The sequence below is a fragment of the Xyrauchen texanus genome, chromosome 48, assembly GCF_025860055.1.
Source record: "Xyrauchen texanus isolate HMW12.3.18 chromosome 48, RBS_HiC_50CHRs, whole genome shotgun sequence".
NCBI lineage: Eukaryota > Metazoa > Chordata > Actinopteri > Cypriniformes > Catostomidae > Xyrauchen > Xyrauchen texanus.
Window position 1 is genome coordinate 24,747,228 of NC_068323.1, and position 21,643 is coordinate 24,768,870.

Consider the following 21,643-nt stretch of genomic DNA (forward strand, 5'->3'; position numbering starts at 1 on the left):
AGTGTGACTTGTTCCTCGTCCTCCCTGACCTTGCACAGCACCTGTGAAAGAAGGCTCACTGGGGGAAATGCTTACTTGTGTAGCCCCACGGGTCAGCTGGGTGCCAGCGCGTCTGCCCCAAGGGGAGCCTCTGTTCGGCCGTACCAGAGCAGGCAGTGGGAGGTCTCTCGGGAGGCAAGCAGGTCTACCTGGGCTCTGCCGAACCCTTCCCAAATCAGCTGGACCGACTGGGGGTGGAGCCTCCACTCTCCGCTGGGTAAGCTTTGTCATGACAGTGCATCCGCTATCACATTGACGCAGCAACCGGACTCATCAGAACCGGCCGGCCAGAGCGCTCGACGCGTGGGCTGAGAGCTGGGCCCAGGTTGAGGCAGAGCAGCTTGTTGTGTCCTCGCAGGAGGACGCCCTCGGTGAGCAGACGGGGCAGGGCCCGAGGCGGCAGGTTTGCGGCGGGGCAGGATATGTGATATCGCCTCCGTCTGTTTCTTCACCGTGGTGAACTGCTGGGTGAAGTCCTCGATGGTGTCGCCGAAGAGACCGAACTGGGAGACTGGGGCGTCGAGAAAGCGAAGCTTGTCGGTCTCACGCATCTCGACCAGGTTCAGCCATAGGTGTCGTTTCTGGACCACGAGGGTGGCCATCACCTGCCCGAGTGACTGCGCCGTGACCTTCGTGGCTCTGAGGGCGAGGTCGGTCACTGAGCGCAGTTCCTGAAGCACGTCGAGATCAGGGCTACCCACGTGCAATTCTTTAAGCTCCTTGGCCTGGTGGACTTGCAGGAGGGCCATGGCATGCAGGGCAGAAGCAGCATTTCCGGCGGCGCTGTAGGCCTTCGCTGTCAGCGAGGATGTTGTCCTACAGGCCTTGGAAGGGAGTACAGGGCGACCGTGTCAGGTGGTATGGTTTCCGGGACATAGATGGAGCGCAACATCCCTATCCACCGGGGGGATCGCCGTGTACCTGTGGGCCGCTCTGCCGTCGAGGGTAGCGAGAGCGGATGAGCGTGTGGCTTTGTGATGTCGTGTGGTGAACGGTGCCCTCCACAGCGATGTCAGCTCATCGTACACTTCCAGCTGTGAGCGGCACCCGGACCCCAGGAACCAGTCATCCAACCGCGATGGCTGTGGGGAGGATGGGGGTTCCAGTCCAAGCCCATGCTGGCGGTGGCCCGGGAAAGCATGTCGGACATCTGAGTGTCAGCCTCGGCTTGGGCGTGCTGGCCCGAAGGCGGCAGCCCAAGGGAGTCATCCACGTCAGATGCAGCGGCGAGCTCATCCGCTTCTAGCTCTATAGGATAGGCGAGCTGGCTGTGAGGCGGGCCGCTGTGGCCTCGAGCACGGACGGGAGTCAACGAGTGGTCCAAGGAGGGGTACCCGACGGAGCCGCACCCGCTGCCATCCCCAAATCGCTTCCAGCGCCACTCGCACCGTCCTCAATCCCGTGGGAAGAAGGAGCAATACGGGGGGCGGCTGGAGTGGCTTGCTTTCGGTTGAAAGAGAGCCGCGACCGCAATGTTGTCATGGTCATGTTCTCGCATTGAGAACATGAACAATCCACAAACACAGCCTCGGTGTGATCACTGCCCAGACACACGAGACATCGCCTGTGGCCGTCTGAAGCGGAGAGTTTTCTACCGCATCCAGGAACTACACAGGGGCAGAAAGGCATCTTTATAAAGACGCGTCCTGAAAAGGACATTCAACGCCGCATTGTATTTTGCTCTTTTAGAGAAAATCAGTCTTTTAGAGGAAATCACTCTTTTAATTACTCGTTTGAGTTTTATACTGCGCTGTCGAAGCGCCCAGGGGCAATATGCACTGCCGTGCAAGAAGAAAATTGCCGCTGTAATGCGCCCTCAATCCAACAGCATGCAGTAGCGTCAGAGGAATACAGGAACGGGTGTGTTTTCACGCGAACAGCATGCACAACAACCAAAATTTCTGAATGAACTCTAGTATTTGCCTCGCCTTTATACCCGTATGTCCGGGGGCAGAGTATGCAAATCCTGACTGCCAACTTCTCATTGGCCTTTTTTCATAGATCAGAGGTATATTTGGTGCTCAAGAGAGACCCCTAGTGTCGCTTCTCCGACACACCGTGGAGAGAGCGACAGAAGGGGAACTTTGTCCATACTGCATGTAAATGTGGAATAATTAAATGCATTTTTACTTCTCTAGGCAATTTTATAGAAAGATTTTGCAATGGTGAGATTGGGGTAAAGACCACTTGTTCAATGTTGTACCAGGGAGGGGCCATCTCAGGTGGAAGAGACCAATGGACCAATGAGACTAAAAGCATAGTAAAAAAGTTTGGGAGGCCTAAACCTCCTTTGTCAATTGGTCTATGTAACTTACTGAAATGCAACCAAGGTTGTTTACCATTAAAAATAAAAGATTTAGATATAGACTTCTATAGGGCGAGACTATAGTAGATAATTGAATTTGGGGAAACAAAAGAGGAGACATTCCCAGTGATAGACAATTGTAGTGAAGCCCACCTATCCACATCACACAAGAACATTTTCATTAATGGGTCAAAATAAACTCTAACTAAATATTTCAAATTTGCTAGAAATAAAATTCCTAAATACCTAATGCCTTGCTTGGACCATTGGAAGGCACCAGACTGGAAAGACATGGCATGGCAATATACTGTCACATAGCTTCCGATTTTGACCCTATATCCAGAGAATTTGAAGACAGAATTATTAATTTTATGTAGGCAAGGCAACGATCTACAAGGGTTGGAAATATATAATAATATATCATCTGCGTTGAGTAAATATTTGTGCACCACACCTCCTGCTACAATACCAGGAAAAGCATACTCTTTTCTTATTGCAGCTGTTAATGTTTCCAGGACAAGACAGAACAATAAAAGCCTCGCCGGGTTCCCCTACCAAAATAAAAATAATAATTATCTGAAATTAATCCATTAGTTTGCATTGCCACTACCGTTTGTTTATACAAACAAATAACAGTGTTCCCAAACCAGTAAATTTCCAAAATCATAAAATGGTAGTCCCATTCCACCCTATCCGCATTCTCAGCATCAAGTGAGATGACAGTGACAGAGGTCTGATCATTCGCTACTGACCACATAATATTTATAAAATGTCTAATATTATCAGAAGAACGACGACCACAATTAAACCCCACTTGATCTATATATATGATAGATGTAATTACTCTGCTTAATCAATTAGCCAGAATTTTAGACAATATATTTTACATCTAACTGGATGAGGGAAATTGTATGATGAGTTTTTCATTCATTTGTCTTTTTAAGAATGAGACTGACAATGGTTTACGTCATGCTGGCAGTAGTTCACCTTTCTTTAATGACTCTGTGTAAACTTCTAACATAAGTGGAGCCAGTTCTGTGACATAAGATCTACAAAATTCTGTGGCAAAACATCTGGCCCTGGTGCCTTACCTGTTGGGAAGGCTTAAATTACCTCAACAACCTCCTCCAAAGTAATATCTGAGTCAAGAAAGTCTTTTTGATCATTCGTCAATTTAGGAAGTTCTAATGGGTCGATGAAGTTGGTAATATACTTATTGGTAGATGTGGACGTGGAACTATAAATATGAAAATAGAATTCTTTAAAGACTTTATTAATATCTGTGGCAGAAGTAAATGTATTGCCTCCAGAAGATTTTACTGAAGGAATGGTGGGAAAACAAATTCTTTCTGTTTTATGCATCTGGCAAGAAGTCTCCCTGCCTTGTCCCTTGACACAAAATATGTCTGTCTTGCCCTAAATAACCAAAACTCTACCTTCTGTGACAAAATAGTATTGTACCTATACTTTAGCTTGGTCAACTCTTTAAGACCATTGGATTCAGTGCTTGAGCTCTGTTTCAGCACTTGAAATACTCTTCGAATTCTGTGAATTCTTGTTCTTTGATTTTTAATGAATGAGGCATATTGTATGACCCTAAGAACTGCCTTAAGCGCCTCTAATGCCACGCCCACAGAGGACACTGAGAACCAGTTGGATTCTACAAAAGCATTAATTTTATCTTTAATATTTGTTGAAATGCAATGTCTTGTAGAAGGGATGTATTAAAGCGCCATATATTTGATTTTCTTTTCTCTATATGTGGCAACATCTCTAAACACACCAAAGCATGATCTGAAACTAAAATGTTCCCAATTGAGCATCAAAATATATATATATATATATATATATATATATATATATATATATATATATATATATATATATCCTAGAGTACATTTTATGAACTGATAAAAAAGGTAGTCCCTCCCAAATGGATTCAGAATTCTCCAAATATCTGTAAGACCAAGATATCTACACATCCTCTGTAGTGTCAATATTGCTCTAAAGGGTCTACACAACTTTTCATCACTATGATCAAGGACCGGATCCATTAAAAGATTGAATTGTCCACCCAAAACCATATAATGAAGGATCCCAGCTGCTAGTAGCTTTCCCTCAAGATCTATAAAAAAATTCGGATCCCTGAACCCCATCAGCTTTGGATGCATAAATATTAGCCAAAATCTGATTTTGCCCCTGTATTTCAACTTCACGTATAACAGTCCCAGCTGGTGTCCATCGCTCGGAAATCTGCCGGTCCATGCATGCTCACAAGACTTTCCGCGACACTATTGCTACCAGATTTATAAAGTACAGTGATTTTTACATAAAGTATATATATATATATATATATATATATATATATATATATATAGTATTCACAAATACTTTTGTGAAACACCTTATGTGCCTAAGAATTTTGCACAGTACTGTATATATATATATATGCACAGTACTGTATATATATATATATATATATATATATATATATATATATATATATATATATATATATATATACACAGTACTGTGCAAAATTCTTAGGCACATAAGGTGTTTCACAAAAGTATTTGTCTTAAGAAGGTTATTTATATCTTCAGCTTTAATGTGTTAATAGAAAATATAAATGTTAGATTCTCAAACATTACTTTTGATAATAGAAAGGATTAGAATAGAAGAACAGGGATCCCTGCAACAGATGTCATGACCCCACAAAGCCCCCCATTGAACATCGTGTCAGTCTGGGATTACATAAAGAGACAGAAGCAATTGAGACAGTCTAAATATATAGAAGAACTGTGGAGAATTCTCCAAGAAGTTTGAACATCCTTTCAGCCAACAATCAAGAAAAACTGTATCCAGGTGTATCTAGGAGAATTAGGGCTGTTTTAAATGCAAAGGTGGTCACACCAAATATTGATTTAGCTTTTTTAAGTTTACTGGACTTTTGTATAACATTAAGTGATAAATGAAAACTATTTATGTCATTATTTTGGAAGAGATCCTCACTATGCAACATTTTTCACAAGTGCCTAAAACCTTTGCACAGTACTGTATATAAACCATGCCATTTAATTGTACATAAATATAAATAAAATAGGGCCCAGAAAACAATAACATCAAACCACAACATGAGCAAATGAGCTCAACAACATTTTAACAAAGGGAGTAAAGAAAAAAGAAAGGAAACAAAAGAGAGCCAGACAGGAGCCAGTGGGCTGAGAACAGAACAACAAACCCTCTCAGGTTGCGTCAGAAAAATGCATGATGTGTAGTCTCTATTGTTGACCACGTACAGGCAAAGTTACACACTCATTCCATTGATATAATGAAGGCCATAGCCTGTCGTGGGCATGAAATAATTCCTTAAACTCCTCGAACCTGTCCTGTTTCATTTGTGTAGCTATAGAAAAGTCTGGAAAAACCAAGATGTTTTGTTCCTCCTACCACAACTTGCCTTTATTCCTCGCATCTTGCAGATTAAAGTCTCTACCAGGATAGATCTGTGTCTGTCACTTGCCCTGGGTAGCTGACCAAAAACTCTTTGGGTGCGCAAAATTTTGAGTTGACCACCCACAGTATCGATCTAATTCGATATATGCCCACCCAAAAACCTCACCATATCTTGACCTTCCTTTCCATCAGGGATTCCAACGAAATGCACATTATTACAGGTCCAATTTTCCTTTTCCTCTAGTTTTTCCCACACCCATTCAAGACCGGCTTTGGTGGATGGCGGGTTAGCCAGCAGCTCTCTTTCAGCCGACTCAGAGACTCGACTCACTTCGTAATTCTTGTGATCAAGGTGGAAAGCTTCACCTTAGACATGATCGCTTGATATATTTCTGCGAGGGCCTCCAGGTTGGTCGAGATTTTGTTAGTGCTGCAAAAATATTCGAGATATCCCAACTTACGTTATGAGGCCCTCTGTCATTATCAACTGGACCTCTACTATCTTGATCCTGCGTGGCATCTGCCGTTTGAGAACGTAAATCATTTTTAATGTCTCCAAAGGCCAAAGATTTCAGATTTTTCGACATCCTGCACTCCCAGCTAAGGTCAAACACCCTTTGGTCAGTACGTATGTCAGACCCTCCATCTGACCATTCGACTGAGGATGATACCCTGAAGTGAGGCTGATGTTGACGTTTAGCAAATGGAAGAAGGCTGTCCAAACTCTGGAGGTGAATTGAGGGCCCCGGTTCGAGAAAATATCTTCGGGAAGCCCGTAATAGTGGAAGATGTAATGGAATAAGTCTTCTGCGGTCTCGAAGGCTGTTGGTAGCTTGGCTAAGGGTATCAAGTGGCATGCTTTGGAAAACCGGTCAATGACAGTTAGGATGATGGTATGACCTTGAGAGATGGGCAGGTCCGTCACAAAGTCTACGGCGATGTGGGACCATGGAAGCTGCGGTATGGGCAAGGGTTGGAGCAGGCCTGCCGGAGGTTGTTACGGGTTTTTGCCATGTTGCAGGTGAGACATTCGTTCACGAAAGTGGTGGTGTCGTTCTGCAGTGTTTCCCACCAGAATCGATTTCTAAACAGGCGTACAGTGGAAGTAATGCTGGGGTGTCCCGAGTTCTTGGAAAAATGCACCCAACGAATTACCCTCTCCCGCAGGCTTGATGGCACAAATGTCTGATTGGGCGGGCACCTGGGTGGAGGTGGATCAGCTGCATGAGCCTGGGAGATTTCTGACATTATGTCCCACTGGACCGGGGCTAAAATCAGTGTGGGCGAGATGATGGGTTCGCAGATAGGATTCTGAGGCGTGGGGTCGTGGGGTCGTGCTGACGGGAGAGCGAGTCCGCCTTGACATTTTTTTATCCAGGGAGGTACGAAATGGAGAAGTTAAACCGGGTGAAAAACAATGCCCATCTGTTCTGTCTTGGGCTGAGTCTTTTGTCTGAGCGTAAATATTCCAGATTGCGGTGGTCTATGTGAGAACTAGAAATGGGTGTCTGGCCACTCCAGCCAGTGTCGCCACTTCTCCAGGGCTGCTTTCATGGCCAGTAGTTCACCTATGTCATAATTCTGTTCGGCGGTGAGAGTTTACAAGAATAGAAAGCACAAGGGAACAGTTTGGGAGGACTACACTGGCGTTGAGAGAGGATGGCGCCAATGCCAGTGTTAGATGTGTCACCTCCACCACGAAAGGAGTGTTAGGGTTGGGATGATGCAGGATAGGAGCTGAGGTGAAGCGGTCCTTTAATTGGTCGAAAGCTTGAAGTGCATCGGTGGACCAGCGAAGCTTGGTGTGTCCCCCCTTTACCATAGCAGTGAGTGGTGCGGTGATGGTGCTGAAGTTCCTAATTAATCTTCGATAGAAGTTAGAGAACCCTAGAAAGCATTAAAGTTCTTTCACAGTGGTAGGCTGAGGCCAATTCAAGACGGCGTGCACTTTGCTCTCGTCCATAGCCACCCATTCGAATGCAGATTAGGTTATACGCACAGCGTAGATCAAGCTTGGTATAGATTTTGGCTGATCTCAACTGTTCTAAAGCCGCGGGGACTAGAGGTAGTGGGTATCGAAACTTGATCATGATGTCATTCAGGCCACGATAATCGATGCAGGGATGAAGGGACCCAGCCTTCTTACCCAAGAAGAAAAACCCAGCTGCTGCTGGTAGACGGATGAATGGATCCCTTGGCTAACTCTTCCTCGATGTATAGTTTCATGGCGCGGGACTCGGGTTCTGACAGGTAGACAGTATCATAGTCAGACAGGCAGAAGATCAGGGCAGGCAGCAGACGGCAAATAACAAGAGATAGGCGTGGGTACAAGATGGGCAGGCGGCAAACAAACGTAGTCGATAAAACAAGGCAAGGTCAATACACAGTAGAACAGAAATGGTATCAGTAAACGCTCAGAAATGTAGCCAGGGCAAACAAGACTTTGCAGTGAGCGAATGAGCAGACGTGGTTTAAATAGGGTGATAGTGATCTGAAACAGCTGTGGTGTAATCGGGCCAAGTATGCGGGTTTATGGGAAATGTAGTCTTAGAGTCAATACTCGGGTGAGTTAGATCTCCGGTGGCCGATTGAGGAGGCGCCTTCACTGGCGTTTGTGACAATTATTAAGCTTCGAAGAGCCAGGATATTTTTTCATATAACTCTGATTGTTTGGCTGAAAGAAAGTCATATACACCCAGGATGGCTTGAGGGTGAGCAAATTATGGGATCATTTTAATTTTTGGGAGAACTAACCCTTCAAGGCCTATTCCATCAGGAGCATGGCTTTCTCCTGGGCTTGGGAAAATGGAGTTTCTCTAGAGGACATCTGTCTGGCAGAAGGCTGGGCTTACCCTAATACCTTTGCTAGATTTTATAATTTGGATAGTTCCTCCATCTCTTCCCAGATTTTTTCTGTGAAGGAGGGTTGATGTGTCTATGTTTCACAACCCTGTTGGCTTGTGTCGTTGTTTAAATACTGTATGTGCACGTATTTGACCATGGTGCTTTCTCTCTCTTCCCATTGTTAATGCAAATGTTCTTTACAATGTTTTTTTACTAGCTTGAATGGCTAGTGGTATTGTTGTATTGCTTTTACCACAACAATTTATTTAGTGTTCTCACTCTTCCTTCCTATTTATCAACAGGTTGTTTTGATGCTTTTTCACTACCCTCTAGTGGCTATTGTTCTAGTGAGAGTGAATCCATAGCGCAGCATTATGGTAAATAATTTACTGACAGACTTGAAAATAAATGTCTCTGTTCCGACTGTAAACTTGGTTCCCTTAAAAGGAGGGCACGAGATGCTGCATACCTTGGTGCAGTATTGTTTTCTCACTATTAAGGGCCAGAGAGATGGTACTCCATTCAGTCGAAAAATCCTGACAAAAAGGTGCTGTGCTTCATTTTGAATGTCCATGATTATGCACAAATGAGAGGTGATGTTGAGCACCTTCTGCCAATAAGATTGGCATGATTCCGTACAGGCTTCAGAGATCGTCACTCCTGGGAGGAGTTCCCATAGCATTATGTGACACTATTATATTGAATTCCCTCCTTTCAAGGAACCAAGGATACAGTCTTAACTGAGATGTTAATTGTACAAAAAAAAAGTAATGGTTACTAACTACTGATTAATACAAGATTGCTACAGTAAAACCATGGTTAAGTTTCATGACCAATGCCAAGCTGCATGTGAAAGTCTACACCCTTCATTCCTTGGACCAGGAAGGGAATGTGTGCGACTGACAGACCCCACCCCTTTAACTGAATCCAAAGGTGGTTTTACACAGTACATGGTAACTGTGGGTCCCCTATTCATTTTCAATGAGTGATACATCAGGCAGCACAACTCGGGTCTCTCGTCAAAAAATATATATATATACACCGGCAGCCAAATTTGGGAAAAGTCTACAAGATATGAAAGAAATTGGTACTTTTATTCACCAAAGTGGCATTCCACTGATCCCAATAAATAGTCAGGACATTAATAATGTGAAAAATTACTATTACAATTTGAAACAAATGTTCAGAACTTCTTAAACTACTTCAAAGAGTGCAGCAATGACAGCTTTGCAGATCCTTGACATTCTAGCTGTCAGTTTGTCCAGATAGCACTTGCTATAGATGTGACTTGTCTTGTCGGGCACTTCTCACGCACCTTACAGTCTAGCTGTCCAACAAAAGCTCAATGGGGTTAAGATCCATAACACTCTTTTTCAATTATCTGTTGTCCAATGTCTGTGTTTCTTTGCCCACTCTGACTTTTTTGTCTTGTTTTTCTGTTTCAAAAGTGGCTTTTTCATTACCATTCTTCCTTTAAGTCCTGCACCCTGAGTCTTCTCTTTACTGTTGTACATGAAACTGGTGTTGAGCGGGTAGAATTCAATGAAGCTGTCAGCTGAGGACATGTGAGGTGTCTATTTCTCAAACTAGAGACTCTGATGTACTTATCCTCTTGTTTAGTTGTACATCTGGTCTTCCACATCTCTTTCTGTCCTTGTTAGAGACAGTTGTTCTTTGTCTTTGAAGACTGTAGTGTGCACCTTTGTATGACATCTTCAGTTTTTTGGCAATTTCAAGCATTGTATACCCTTCATTCCTCAAAACAATGATTGACTACCAGATTTCTAGAGAAAGTTGTTTCTTTTTTGCCATTTTTGACCTAATATTGACCTTAAGATTGCAGTATTGCATACTGTGGCAACTCAAAAACAAATACATTGTTAAGATTAATTTAATGAACCAAATATCTTTCAACTGTGTTTGATATAATGGAAAGTTATTTTCTAGTACCAAATTATCAATTTAGCATGATCGCTTGATATATTTGGTAAATTAAAGTACTAATTTCCTTCCGAAACAGCATAATTCCAAACTTTTGGCCACCTGTATATAAGCACCATGTTTACTCTCCATGCCACTGCAGTGACACAAATAACTCACTCTGTGGTTCTATGGTTCCATCAGACTACTAGGGTGAAAATAGACACTCCTTAAAAATAAATGAAAGCTTCATCTTCCATCTTTAACAAAACTTAAAACTTATGTTTTCAATGCATTCTACAAAAATATTATTTTAGAAATATGTGTAATCCAACATAATTAAAATTTGGTAACTGTAATCTCATAACAAGATTTGAAGTGGCACAGTGTGAACTGATTTCTAGTGTAGCCTGAATTTCATGTAGTGGTGTAGAATTGTACTCACAGCCGATCATCATCATGGCCACAGCAAAGATCTTCTCTCCGTCTGTGGTGGGCGCAATATTCCCGAAGCCAATACTGGTCAGGCTGGTCATGGTGAAATACAATGAGGTGATGTAGACAGAGTCTTTGCTTGGTCCCCCCTCCCACTTCCCTGTGCCACTGGCGTTGAAGCGATATGGCATGCCGACGGATTCTCCCAGAAGATAGAGCCAGCTGTCTGTACGGACCATGTTGACCACCTCGTCAATGACCTCATAGTCACCGATGCTGTACCATATACAGGCCAACCAATGAGCAGCCAAACCAAACACGCAAACCAGCAAGATCAGAACTGCTGCCCCGTATTCAATGTAGTGATCCAGTTTACGGGCCACACGGCCAAGTCGCAACAAACGCACCACCTTCAGTGAACTGAAGAGGCTGCTGATTCCCTGCAAAAAATAAGAGTAAGATGATTATATGAAGATAAGTACATACTTTATGTAGTATTTCAGCAAATACGTTTATCCAAACCTAAGCTTAAGATGGTTAGCTGGTCTTATCTGGTCTCTTTGCATGGTCAGGCTAGTTTTAGAGAGATTTTGGGCACTTTATAGTCTGGGAGATCAGCTGGCCTACCAGCTATACCAGTTTAACACCAGTTTGGCCAGGCTAAGATCAGCAAATCAGCCAAAGTACTTATTTTCTTTTTCAGCAGAGAATTCACTCATTACAGGTTCAGTCCATCTGAGTGACCTGAGGTTAAGTGTCTTGATCAAATGCGCAATGGTGATGTTTCAAGGGCTACTACTTTTACCAGGAACCTATCAGTTTCAAGCCCAGGTATTTACCTACAAATCCACACCACCTCATTGCTCAAGATTCCCTCCGTACATGTACAATGTATCTACAGTATAATATTCACAATTTTAACTGATATGGGCTTTCCACACTTTAATAATGACACTTGGTCATTATTTACTCTGGGTTAAGGTAATACTGGGTTATCTTGCACCACTAAAGCAGTGGTAACCCTGCTCTGGAGTGGGGTTTTATAACCCAGGGTTAAAAATAGCACTAAAGCTCTTTAAAATTCCAAGTGTAAAACATTGCTTAACCCAGGATTAAAAGTGACCTTAACCTAGGGTTAAAAATTTAGCTAACCTGCTTTCAGAATTCCAAGTCTGAAATGTTGCTTAACATGGTTAAAAGTGGCCTAAACCCAGGGTTAAACACTTGATGCTCTTGTGATGCTCAGGATGTTGTGTTATACAACTTTATGCATCTAGATACTCATAAATACACATAATCTGCTGAAAAGAAAAACAGTTTATTCCAGTTTAAGATGGTTTGCTGGTCTAGGGTGGTTCTCCAAGCCTGGGGTGCATTTCCTGTACAATGATGAAACTCACCGCTTAACCACTGTATTATGATTTAGTGGTGTGCAGAATAACAGTCTTATTCTGGAGGCACGAGGTGTCAAGCGATTGTGAAATGTCATGCACATATTTTTTATAGTGAAAATTAAATACAAAAATTAAAAGAAATTAGAAAAAATAACTATATCCTACATACTGGCGAAATCCCTTAAAGTCTATCGGGAATTTTTACGATATACTTTAGGCTAATTTGTGCGCACATATTTTGACATAATGTGGAGAACATCATTATTTCGTTGAATTACATGTGCAAGATTAACAAAACACAGAAGTATAAATGGCAAGAGCGAGCCTTTCTTTTCCAGAGGAGAATGACAGGAAAATAATGTTACATTTATATAGCACCTTTCCAGAGTCCAAGGACACTTTACATTTTCAAATTTAGTACAGTTTAATTTTCTTAGTATCACATGAGCAGGAATATATGTACACTCTACAGAGAATTTACATCTTTATGGATCATTTAAAGTTTCTTGAGAAGACGGCTTAGCTGGATAATTACCTTAATCGCTGATGTGGATAAAAATGTGATCAACTTTAAGAGAAGGATAGACGAGCTCCGCTGTAAAATCATCACTTCAGGTCAGGTAATTAACATGGTGCCCAGGTTGGTTTATAAATGAATATATGGGAATAATTGCATATGAATCGTGTGATAAATTAATAGGAACATTTCAAAAAGTGGAAAATGTACATGATGTAGCATCTTACTATATGTTACTCTTGACAAGCTCAGATTTCTGAGATGCACACAATAAGCGGATACTGTAAATGGAGTTGAGACCACGGCTATCCAATTTGAAATCACACAGTGCACATTTGCATTGATAAGGTTTACACTAGTAATATTGGCTTCAGAGTAATTTTGGATATGTTTATTTGAAATGTCACTTATCCTTGTACTTCTTGGAAAATCAGTCAAGCAAATATTTTTTTCTATTATTCGGATGAATTCATTATTCGTTATTCGTGCCTTTCCGCATATGATACTCAGCTTGTATCATTGGATAAATTAATTAACTAGTCAGGACAGTACCAAAACTGTAGTAACTATGACGCACATCAATCGTTCAAACCTCATTGGTTCAACAATATAGAGCTGTTTTTAATTATGTTACGCAGGGGGTGGAGTAATAACTTCCAGGAATATTAAGTTATAAAAGCTCATTAGTCCACCGTTCAATGCAAAAAAGCTGCTGAAGAAACGAAAGCGACATGCACTGTGTAATGCGACAGATACTGTATGTTGCACTGCAATAGTGGGGTTTCCCTTTACATCAGACTTCAGGGTTCCCACGACACACTTGAGCACATACGCATATGCACATACTTCAAAAACATATAAACAGCACTTATGAGTTAACATATACACATAAAAGCCTTGTTCTCTGACAGAAATCATGTGTGATAAAACGCTGTCTCTTAAAAATGTTAGATGCCATCCTAGGTTTAGGTTTCTGCTTTGATCCTTCAGTAGGAAGTGCAAATTTAAGACATATTTTTTCTGGGGCTTTAGCTGTCAGGTTGTTGTAGCAGGGACTGCAGTGGAACAGTAGTGTGGCAAGACAGGAGATTATAGCCCTCACACACAGTCCTCTTTCACAACGTTTTTGCTGGGCACGTCAATACAGTTACCCATCTTTTGCCTGCACATGTTGCTGGCAGGAAAGAGCCAAACAGAACCATTGGCTGAAACTTTGAGAAAGCCTTCTTTAAAAATTCAAAAACATTATTCTCACCAAAACCATCTCAGTGCTGGCTAGTTCGAGTTTGATTAAGATGTGGTCGCACATTTATTTAAATGTCAAAATGGATGTCATTTGAAATGTATATACTTAGATGAACTCATTTTTAATCTAACCATAATTTTATAAATATAATTTAAAGGAATTTACAATACAGTGGTAGTGGATAGTGCCTCATTTTAAAGGTTAAAAAAGGACACAAAGGTATCATAAAATGAGTTAATGTGACTTTTGCATCATATCCCAAGTCTTCCAAATAATGTTTTGATGAGAATCAACCTAAAATGTAAGTAATTTTTTTTTAAATCATAAAGAGATTTTTTTTTTTTGCGCTACACTACACATGAGGGTGAGTAAACTATAGCATCATTTTTATTTTTGGTTCAACTATTGATTTAATCCAAGAATCACACTACTATTATTTAATATTTGTTTTAAAATTTTAAAGAATTGAAGACATATTCTTTGTAGGGTTGTCACAAGAGCAACATTTCAGTAGTTGGCACTAATACCGTTAAATTCCGTTAACGTAAAATTCTGTTAACTACGTACAAAGCTTTGAATGGTCTAGCTCCACAGTACTTAAGTAACTTTCTACCATGCTATATTCCAACACGTTCATTACAATCGCAAAATTCTGGCCTGTTAATAGTTCCTAGAATATCAAAATCCACAAAAGGAGGTAGATCCTTTTCATATCTGGCTCCTAAACTATGGAATAGTCTCCCTAACACTGTTCGAGATGCAGACACACTCCCTCAGTTTAAGTCTAGACTAAAGACTCATCTATTTAGCCAGACATACACCTAATTTATCCTCCAACCCACAATTAGGCTGCTTTAGTTGGGTCTGCCGGAACCAGAAACCAGAAACATTGAGCATGATCTCTAACTCTGCAATAAAATTTATGGCATCTATGCTTACATCTTTTTATTTGTTTCCCTGTCTCAACCTCGGGACTCCTATCCTGAGGTCACCAGAACTGGCTGGATCCAGCTCCATTCCTGCTTCGTGTTGGACTCCACTGCTACGTGTCTCTGAGTGATGATGATTAAATGCAGCCGGTGCCAGCCAAACATCACTTCAGTCTATTATGATGGACTTCAGAGGATGAACTGGTGCCAACTCCAACCTGAATCACCTCGGTCTATTGATGGACTACAATCTTGAAATGGAATGCATAGACTAACTATTGCCAACAAAAGCCTTCATCAACCAATTAATAAGGATAATTGCATCTATCTGAACTTCTGCAAATAATCAAGGATGGACTTCAAAGACATTAGTCATTAATCTTACAGTTCAAACACAATTGATGTTTAAACACTGACCCTTAACACTTACTTAGTTTAATAATTTTAAATCATGACTTGTACTATACATAAGTAATATTTACATTATATTCATGATGTTAGCCAGAGGGGAACTGGCCCCCACAGTGAGTCTGGTGTAGCGTCTGGAGGAATCAATGGACTAATCATTCCGAATAACAAAGAACCCACTGTTAAAACTCCCCTAATCACTGAAATAGCGCCAACTAGTCTCCACAGCACAATGCGCTATTGACAAAGAGACACTCCAGCTATTGACAAGCCCCCCCCTTTCCATGTGACTCGCCTCACACCGCGTGCTTTACCATGTGAGAAAAGCCATGTGAGACTTTGAACGTAAAAATGTGTGTGTGTGTGTGTGTCTTTCAGTTAAAACCTAGAAATGTTTATTCTTAAGGAAATATGTGTAATCCCTGTATGTTGTGTATTTCTGATGATAGATCAAAACTAGTTGAAATTTGTTTAGTTGTGTAGTAAAACTCTGAGGCCGTATATTTAATAGCTAAGAGTGTATATCCACTTTTAAGTGTACCAAATACACGTTTCTTGGTATCAAATTAAACCTTATGACTTGTCCTAGCTGAATATAAATATAAGATCACCTTAGAATTGTATTCCGCTAGGTTTTTACTGCCTTTTGAGTGAGTCAACGCAAAGTCCTGACCGAATCATAAAGTATGCAAATGAGCCTTGACCGGACAAAGGGAGCAAACTCGCGCCCAAAACGGAGGGGTCTCATTGGGTCACTTCTCCCAAAGGAGGTGTGACCTCCCTACCTTTAAAAGTCAGGACCGGCATTGAAATCGCTCTCTCTTATCTCTTACCTCTTCCCCTTGGACTTCTTCTGGATCACTTCAAACTGTCTCTCACTTCTCCCCCCCCGATCTTCTGCAACTCTCCGGAACACTCGTCAACTATTCAACAGCTACCCTCTAAGACGCTTCAAACTTCTCGGAACAACCCTTCAACTCTCTCTTCAAGTGAGTTTCAACTCCACGCTCTGGAAACACCGAACCGAAATCCTCCTTCTCATGAACGCCACTAGGACATGGCATACACGCAGCCTTGCTCAGCAATGCAAAGATCCAGTGTGCAAGTATTATTTCACCTGAAATTCAAACGCATTGAAGTGTGTAATTCCATTTGCTGGCTCTTAAGGGTTGATTGTTGTAATAAGTTGGCTATCCTTATAATAATCCATCTATTTTCCTTATTGTTTACTTTGCTTATTTTATGTTTATTCTATGTTAAATGTCTGTTTGTAAGTGTAGTGATATATCATAGTGCCTTGTATTAAAATTAATTATACGCTTGATTGTCTGTGGTTGTTGGTCATAAAACAAAGCCTCTTTAATGTGCAATTTTAAGCTACGAGCTGATATTATCAAAGTAAGTTAACGTGCTTTGATGAGTTAGCTTATAACTAAGAATAAACCTTCTGGAGAATTGATCAAGAGTATTTAGCAAAGTGGTTCGGCGGACGAACTGACTGGTTGCGGTAGCCTACGGGTCAATTCCATTGAGGGTTTATTAAAATTAATATAGCCTGTCTGTATATAATGTATATTCCTAATTAATTATAATTTGTTGTGTTTAATTATCTATATATATTTGAAGCAGACTCTTGGACTACATAAGCCCTGTTTGGGGCGTTTTTGTATGTATTGGTATCTGGGTCAACCCGTATGATTAATCATTGATTACGATCATTGAATTTAATTGTACATTCCCCAAACCTGACCTGGATACCCTACACTGGTTTCTCCCAAGGTTATTTTTCTCCATTAATCAACATCTTATGGAGTTTTGGGTTCCATGCCACAGTCGCCTACAGCTTGCTCACTGGAGTTATTAATACAACTATTATTTAATTATTTTTAAACACGATTAAGAATCGTGTTTTATCTAATTACACATTGATGATTCATCGACTTTATAGACCTTACAGTTTTATCGTCTGTTAATGCTGATCTTCTGTAAAGCTGCTTTGAAACGATGTGTGTTGTGAAAGGCGCTATACAAATAAAAATGACTTGACTTGACTTGACAATACCAGCAAACACTCAAACCTTCAGTGCTCCCCAATGCAACTCTATCAAGTGAAAAATCAAGCTACAGCATCTCCCCATCACTGTGTTACATGCAGATCAAGAATTCAAACGCACCACTCAAAGATCAAACAATACCAACTTTCGACCTGATATCCGCTGACCTTTCGTATCCCAACCAATGATTGCTGTGATTGATGGTTAGCTATCAGCTGGTTTTAGAGGGGGTTTGGGCACTTTTTAGCTAGTCAGGGGTGCTTTGTCCAAAAGCATTGTCAGCCAACTATGGTCGCAATTTCCATCATTAGCAACATAGTTCAACAATTTGGTGTTTCATAGCACAAACCAAGCCATGAAGTCCAAGGAATTGTCTGTAGACCTCCGAGACAGGATTGTATGGAGGCACAGATCTGGGGAAGGTTACAGAAAAAATTCTGCAGCATTGAAAGTCCCAATGAGCACAGTGACTTCCATCATCTGTAAATGGAAAAAGTTTGGAACCACCAGGACTCTTCCTAGAGCTGTCTGCCTGGCCAAACTGAGCAATCAGGGGAGAATGGCCTTAGTCAGGGAGGTGACCAAGAACCCGATGGTCACTCTGACAGAGCTCCAGTGTTTCTCTGTGGAGAGAGGAGAACATTCCAGAAGAAAAGTAATCTCTGCAACACTCCACCAATCAGGCCTGTATGGTAGAGTGGCCAGACGGAAGCCACTCCTCAGTAAAAGGCACATGACAGCCCGCTTGGAGTTTGCCAAAAGGCACCTGAAGGACTCTGAGACCATGAGAAACAAAATTCTCTGGTCTGATGAAACAAACATTGAACTCTTTGGCCTGAATGGCAAGTGTCATGTCTGAAGGAAACCAGGCACCGCTCATCACCTGGCCAATACCATACCTAAAATGAAGTATAGTGGTGGCAGCATCATGCAGTGGGGATGTTTTTCAGCGGCAGGAACTGGGAGACTAGTCAGGATCGAGGGAAAGATGAATACAGTAATGTACAGAGACATCCTTGATGAAAACCTGCTCCAGAGCGCTCTAGACCTCAGACTGGGGCAAAGGTTAATCTTCCAACAGGGTTCATCTTCCAACAGGACAACGACCCTAAGCACACAGCCAAGATAACAAAGTAGTGACTAAGGGACAACTCTGTGAATGTCCTTGAGTGGCCCAGCCAGAGCCCAGACTTGAACATCTCTGGAGAGATCTGAAAATGACTGTGCACCGACGCTCCCCATCCAACCTGATGGAGCTTGAGAGGTCCTGCAAAGAAGAATGGAAGAAACTGCCCAAAAATAGGTGTGCCAAGCTTGTGGTATCATACTCAAAAAGACTTGAGGCTGTAATTGGTGCCAAAGATGCTTCAACAATGTATTGAGCAAAGGCTGTGAATACATATGTACATTTAATACATTTGCAAAGATTTCAAACAAACTTCTTTCATGTTGTCATTATGGGGTATTGTTTGAAGAATTTTGAGGAAAATAATGAATTTAATCCATTTTGGAATGAGGCTGTAACATAACAAAATTTGGAAAAAGTGAAGCGCTGTTAATACTTTCCGGATGCACTGTATGTTTGTCAAAAGAGTAAATTCTGTAGTTTCGTATGATGTGCACATTTTTTTGAAATCAGAAATTTCAGTGATTTATTATTTTATTACAGCACTGGCTACCACTGGTTTGTTTGACAATGCAGAGAGAGAACATTGAGATTTTGTTGCCAAAGTAGAGAAAATATTACAATAAACAATTTGATACACAAAGATGACTTCATAGCTTGGTATTAATTAAAAATTCCAAAATATAGACCAGCTGTCCCCATATGAGGACTTAAATGTTTAGGAAAACTATTTGCTGTTCAAAGAAATTGCATTGTTTCCATGATTATCAGGTGCTACAAATCATAAAAAGGAAATGGAAAAAGCATACATAATTCTCCAAGACCACTACGTCTTAAGAGCAGTGGGATGCAAAATGCCATCCATAAAAAGTCAGTGGCCATTGAGATCATGCACGCAAAGTGCATAAATATAAATGAATGCCATTCATAAAAACTTGATAGTGTAGAAGGGCCTCAACCGTCCCTGAGCCAGCACCTGCAGCCTCGAACGTCAGTGAGCCAGCGCCTGCAGCCTCGACCGTCCCAGAGCCAGCGCCTGTAGCCTCCCAGGGCTCCGTCTCTCGAGCCACCCGAGCCTCCCAGGGCTCCGCCTCCCGAGCCTCCAGGGCTCCGCCTCCCGAGCCTCCTACAACTCTGCCTCCAGAGCCTTCCAGGGCTCCACCTCCCGAGCCTCCTACGGCTCCGCCTCCAGAGCCTTCTAGGGCTCCGCCTCTAGAGCATCCTACGGTGCCACCTCCCTCGGCTCCACCTCCAGAGGCCTCCTACGGCTCTGCCTCCAGAGCCTTCTAGGGCTCCGCCTCTAGAGCATCCTACAGCGCCACCTCCCTCGGCTCCACCTCCAGAGCCCTCCAGGCCTCCACCTCTAGAGCCTCCTACGGCGCCACCTCCCTCTGCTCCGCCTCCAGAGCCTTCCAGGTCTCCGACTCTAGAGCCTCCTACGGCACCACCTCCCTCTGCTCCGCCTCCAGAGCCTTCCAGGTCTCCGACTCTAGAGCCTCCTACGGCGCCACCTCCCTCGGCTCTGCCTTCAGAGCCTTCCAGGTCTCTGCCTCCTGAGCCTCCCTCAGCTCCACCTCCTGAGCCTCCCACGGCTCCGCTCCCTGAGTCTGCCAGAGCCTCCTTCAGCTCCGCCTCCTGAGCCTCCAGAACCTCCCTCAGCTCTGTCTCCAGAGCCTCCCTCAGCTCCGCCTCCTGAGCCTCCCACGACTCCGAATCCAGAGACTTCTACGGTTCCACCTCCTGAGCCACCCATGGCTCTGCCACCTGGGTCTTCCACGGCTCTGCCTCCATGGCTCCACTACCAGAGACTTCCATGGCTCCGCCCTCGGAGTTCCCCATGGCTGTCCTGTGGCCGCCTCCCAGGCCTCCTGAACCTGTCCCTGTCCTATGGCCACCTCCCAGGCCTCCTGAACCTGTCCCTGTCCTGTGGCCGCCTTCCAGGCCTCCTGAACCTGTCCCTGTCCTGTGGCCACCTCCCAGGCCTCCTGAACCAGTCCCTGCCCCTTGGACTGCCTTCTTGCCCCCTGTGCCCCCTTGGACTTCCTGTGTACCCTCTGTGCCCCCTTGGACTTCCTGCCTGCCCTCTGTGCCCCCTTGGACTGCCTTCTTGCCCCTTGTGCCCCCTTGGACTGTCTGTCTGCCCCTTGTGCCCCCTTGGACTGTCTGTCTGCCCCTTGTGCTCCCTTGGACTGTCTGTTTACCCCTGGTGCCCTCTTTGGTCTGCCTGCCCCCCTCACTCCTTGGACGATCTCTGTTTTTTTGGGTATTCCTTTTTTCATTTTTTTTTTCAGGAGCATCTGGAAGCCGCTCCTTAGAGGGGGGTTATGTCACGATTCCCTTGTTGTCTGCCCTGTGTTTCACTTGTCTTTGTCTAAAACTACACTTCCCACAATTCCCGGATCTCATCACTGCCTGCAGTCTGTCATTGTTCGCACCTGATTGTCGTAGCATTGCCTTATGCCAATTGTTTAACTTCAGTCAAATGTTTTGGGTAGCCTTCTACAAGCTTCTCACAATAAGTTGCTGGAATTTTGGCCCATTCCTCAAGACAGATCTGGTGTAACTGAGTCAGGTTTGTAGGCCTCCTTGCTCGCACATGCTTTTTCATTCTGAGGGAGGCTCTGGAGGCTCAGGAGGCGGAGCTGAGTGGGGCTCTGGGGCCTCAGGAGGCGGAGGTGAGGGAGGCTCTGGAAGCTCAGGAGGCGGTGCTGAGGGAGGCTCTGGAGGCTCAGGCGGCGGAGCTGAGGAAGGCGGAGCCGAGGATGGCTCGGGAGGCCCAGGAGGCAGAGCTGAGTGAGACCCAGGTGGTGGAGCCAAGGGAGACGAACCACGGAGAGCTCTGGGGGCTCAGGAAGCGGAGCCGAGGGAGGCTCAGGAGATGGAGCTGAGGAAGGCTCAGGAGGAGGCTCGGGAGTCTCTGGGGGCGGAGCCGAAGGAGGCCCGGGAGGCGGAGCCGAAGGAGGCTCAGGG

The 21,643-nt window shown here is 43.3% G+C and overlaps 1 protein-coding gene across 1 annotated transcript in view; it reads right to left on the bottom strand.

The window, feature by feature from the left end:
- The window catches only part of kcnh1b (potassium voltage-gated channel, subfamily H (eag-related), member 1b), a 101,104-nt gene that overhangs the window by 61,109 nt on the left and 18,352 nt on the right, over positions 1 to 21,643 (bottom strand). Inside the window, exon 7 of the mRNA XM_052122176.1 lies at positions 11,010 to 11,439. Coding sequence (XP_051978136.1) covers positions 11,010 to 11,439 — 430 coding nt within the window. The remainder of the gene's footprint in view (positions 1 to 11,009; positions 11,440 to 21,643) is intronic.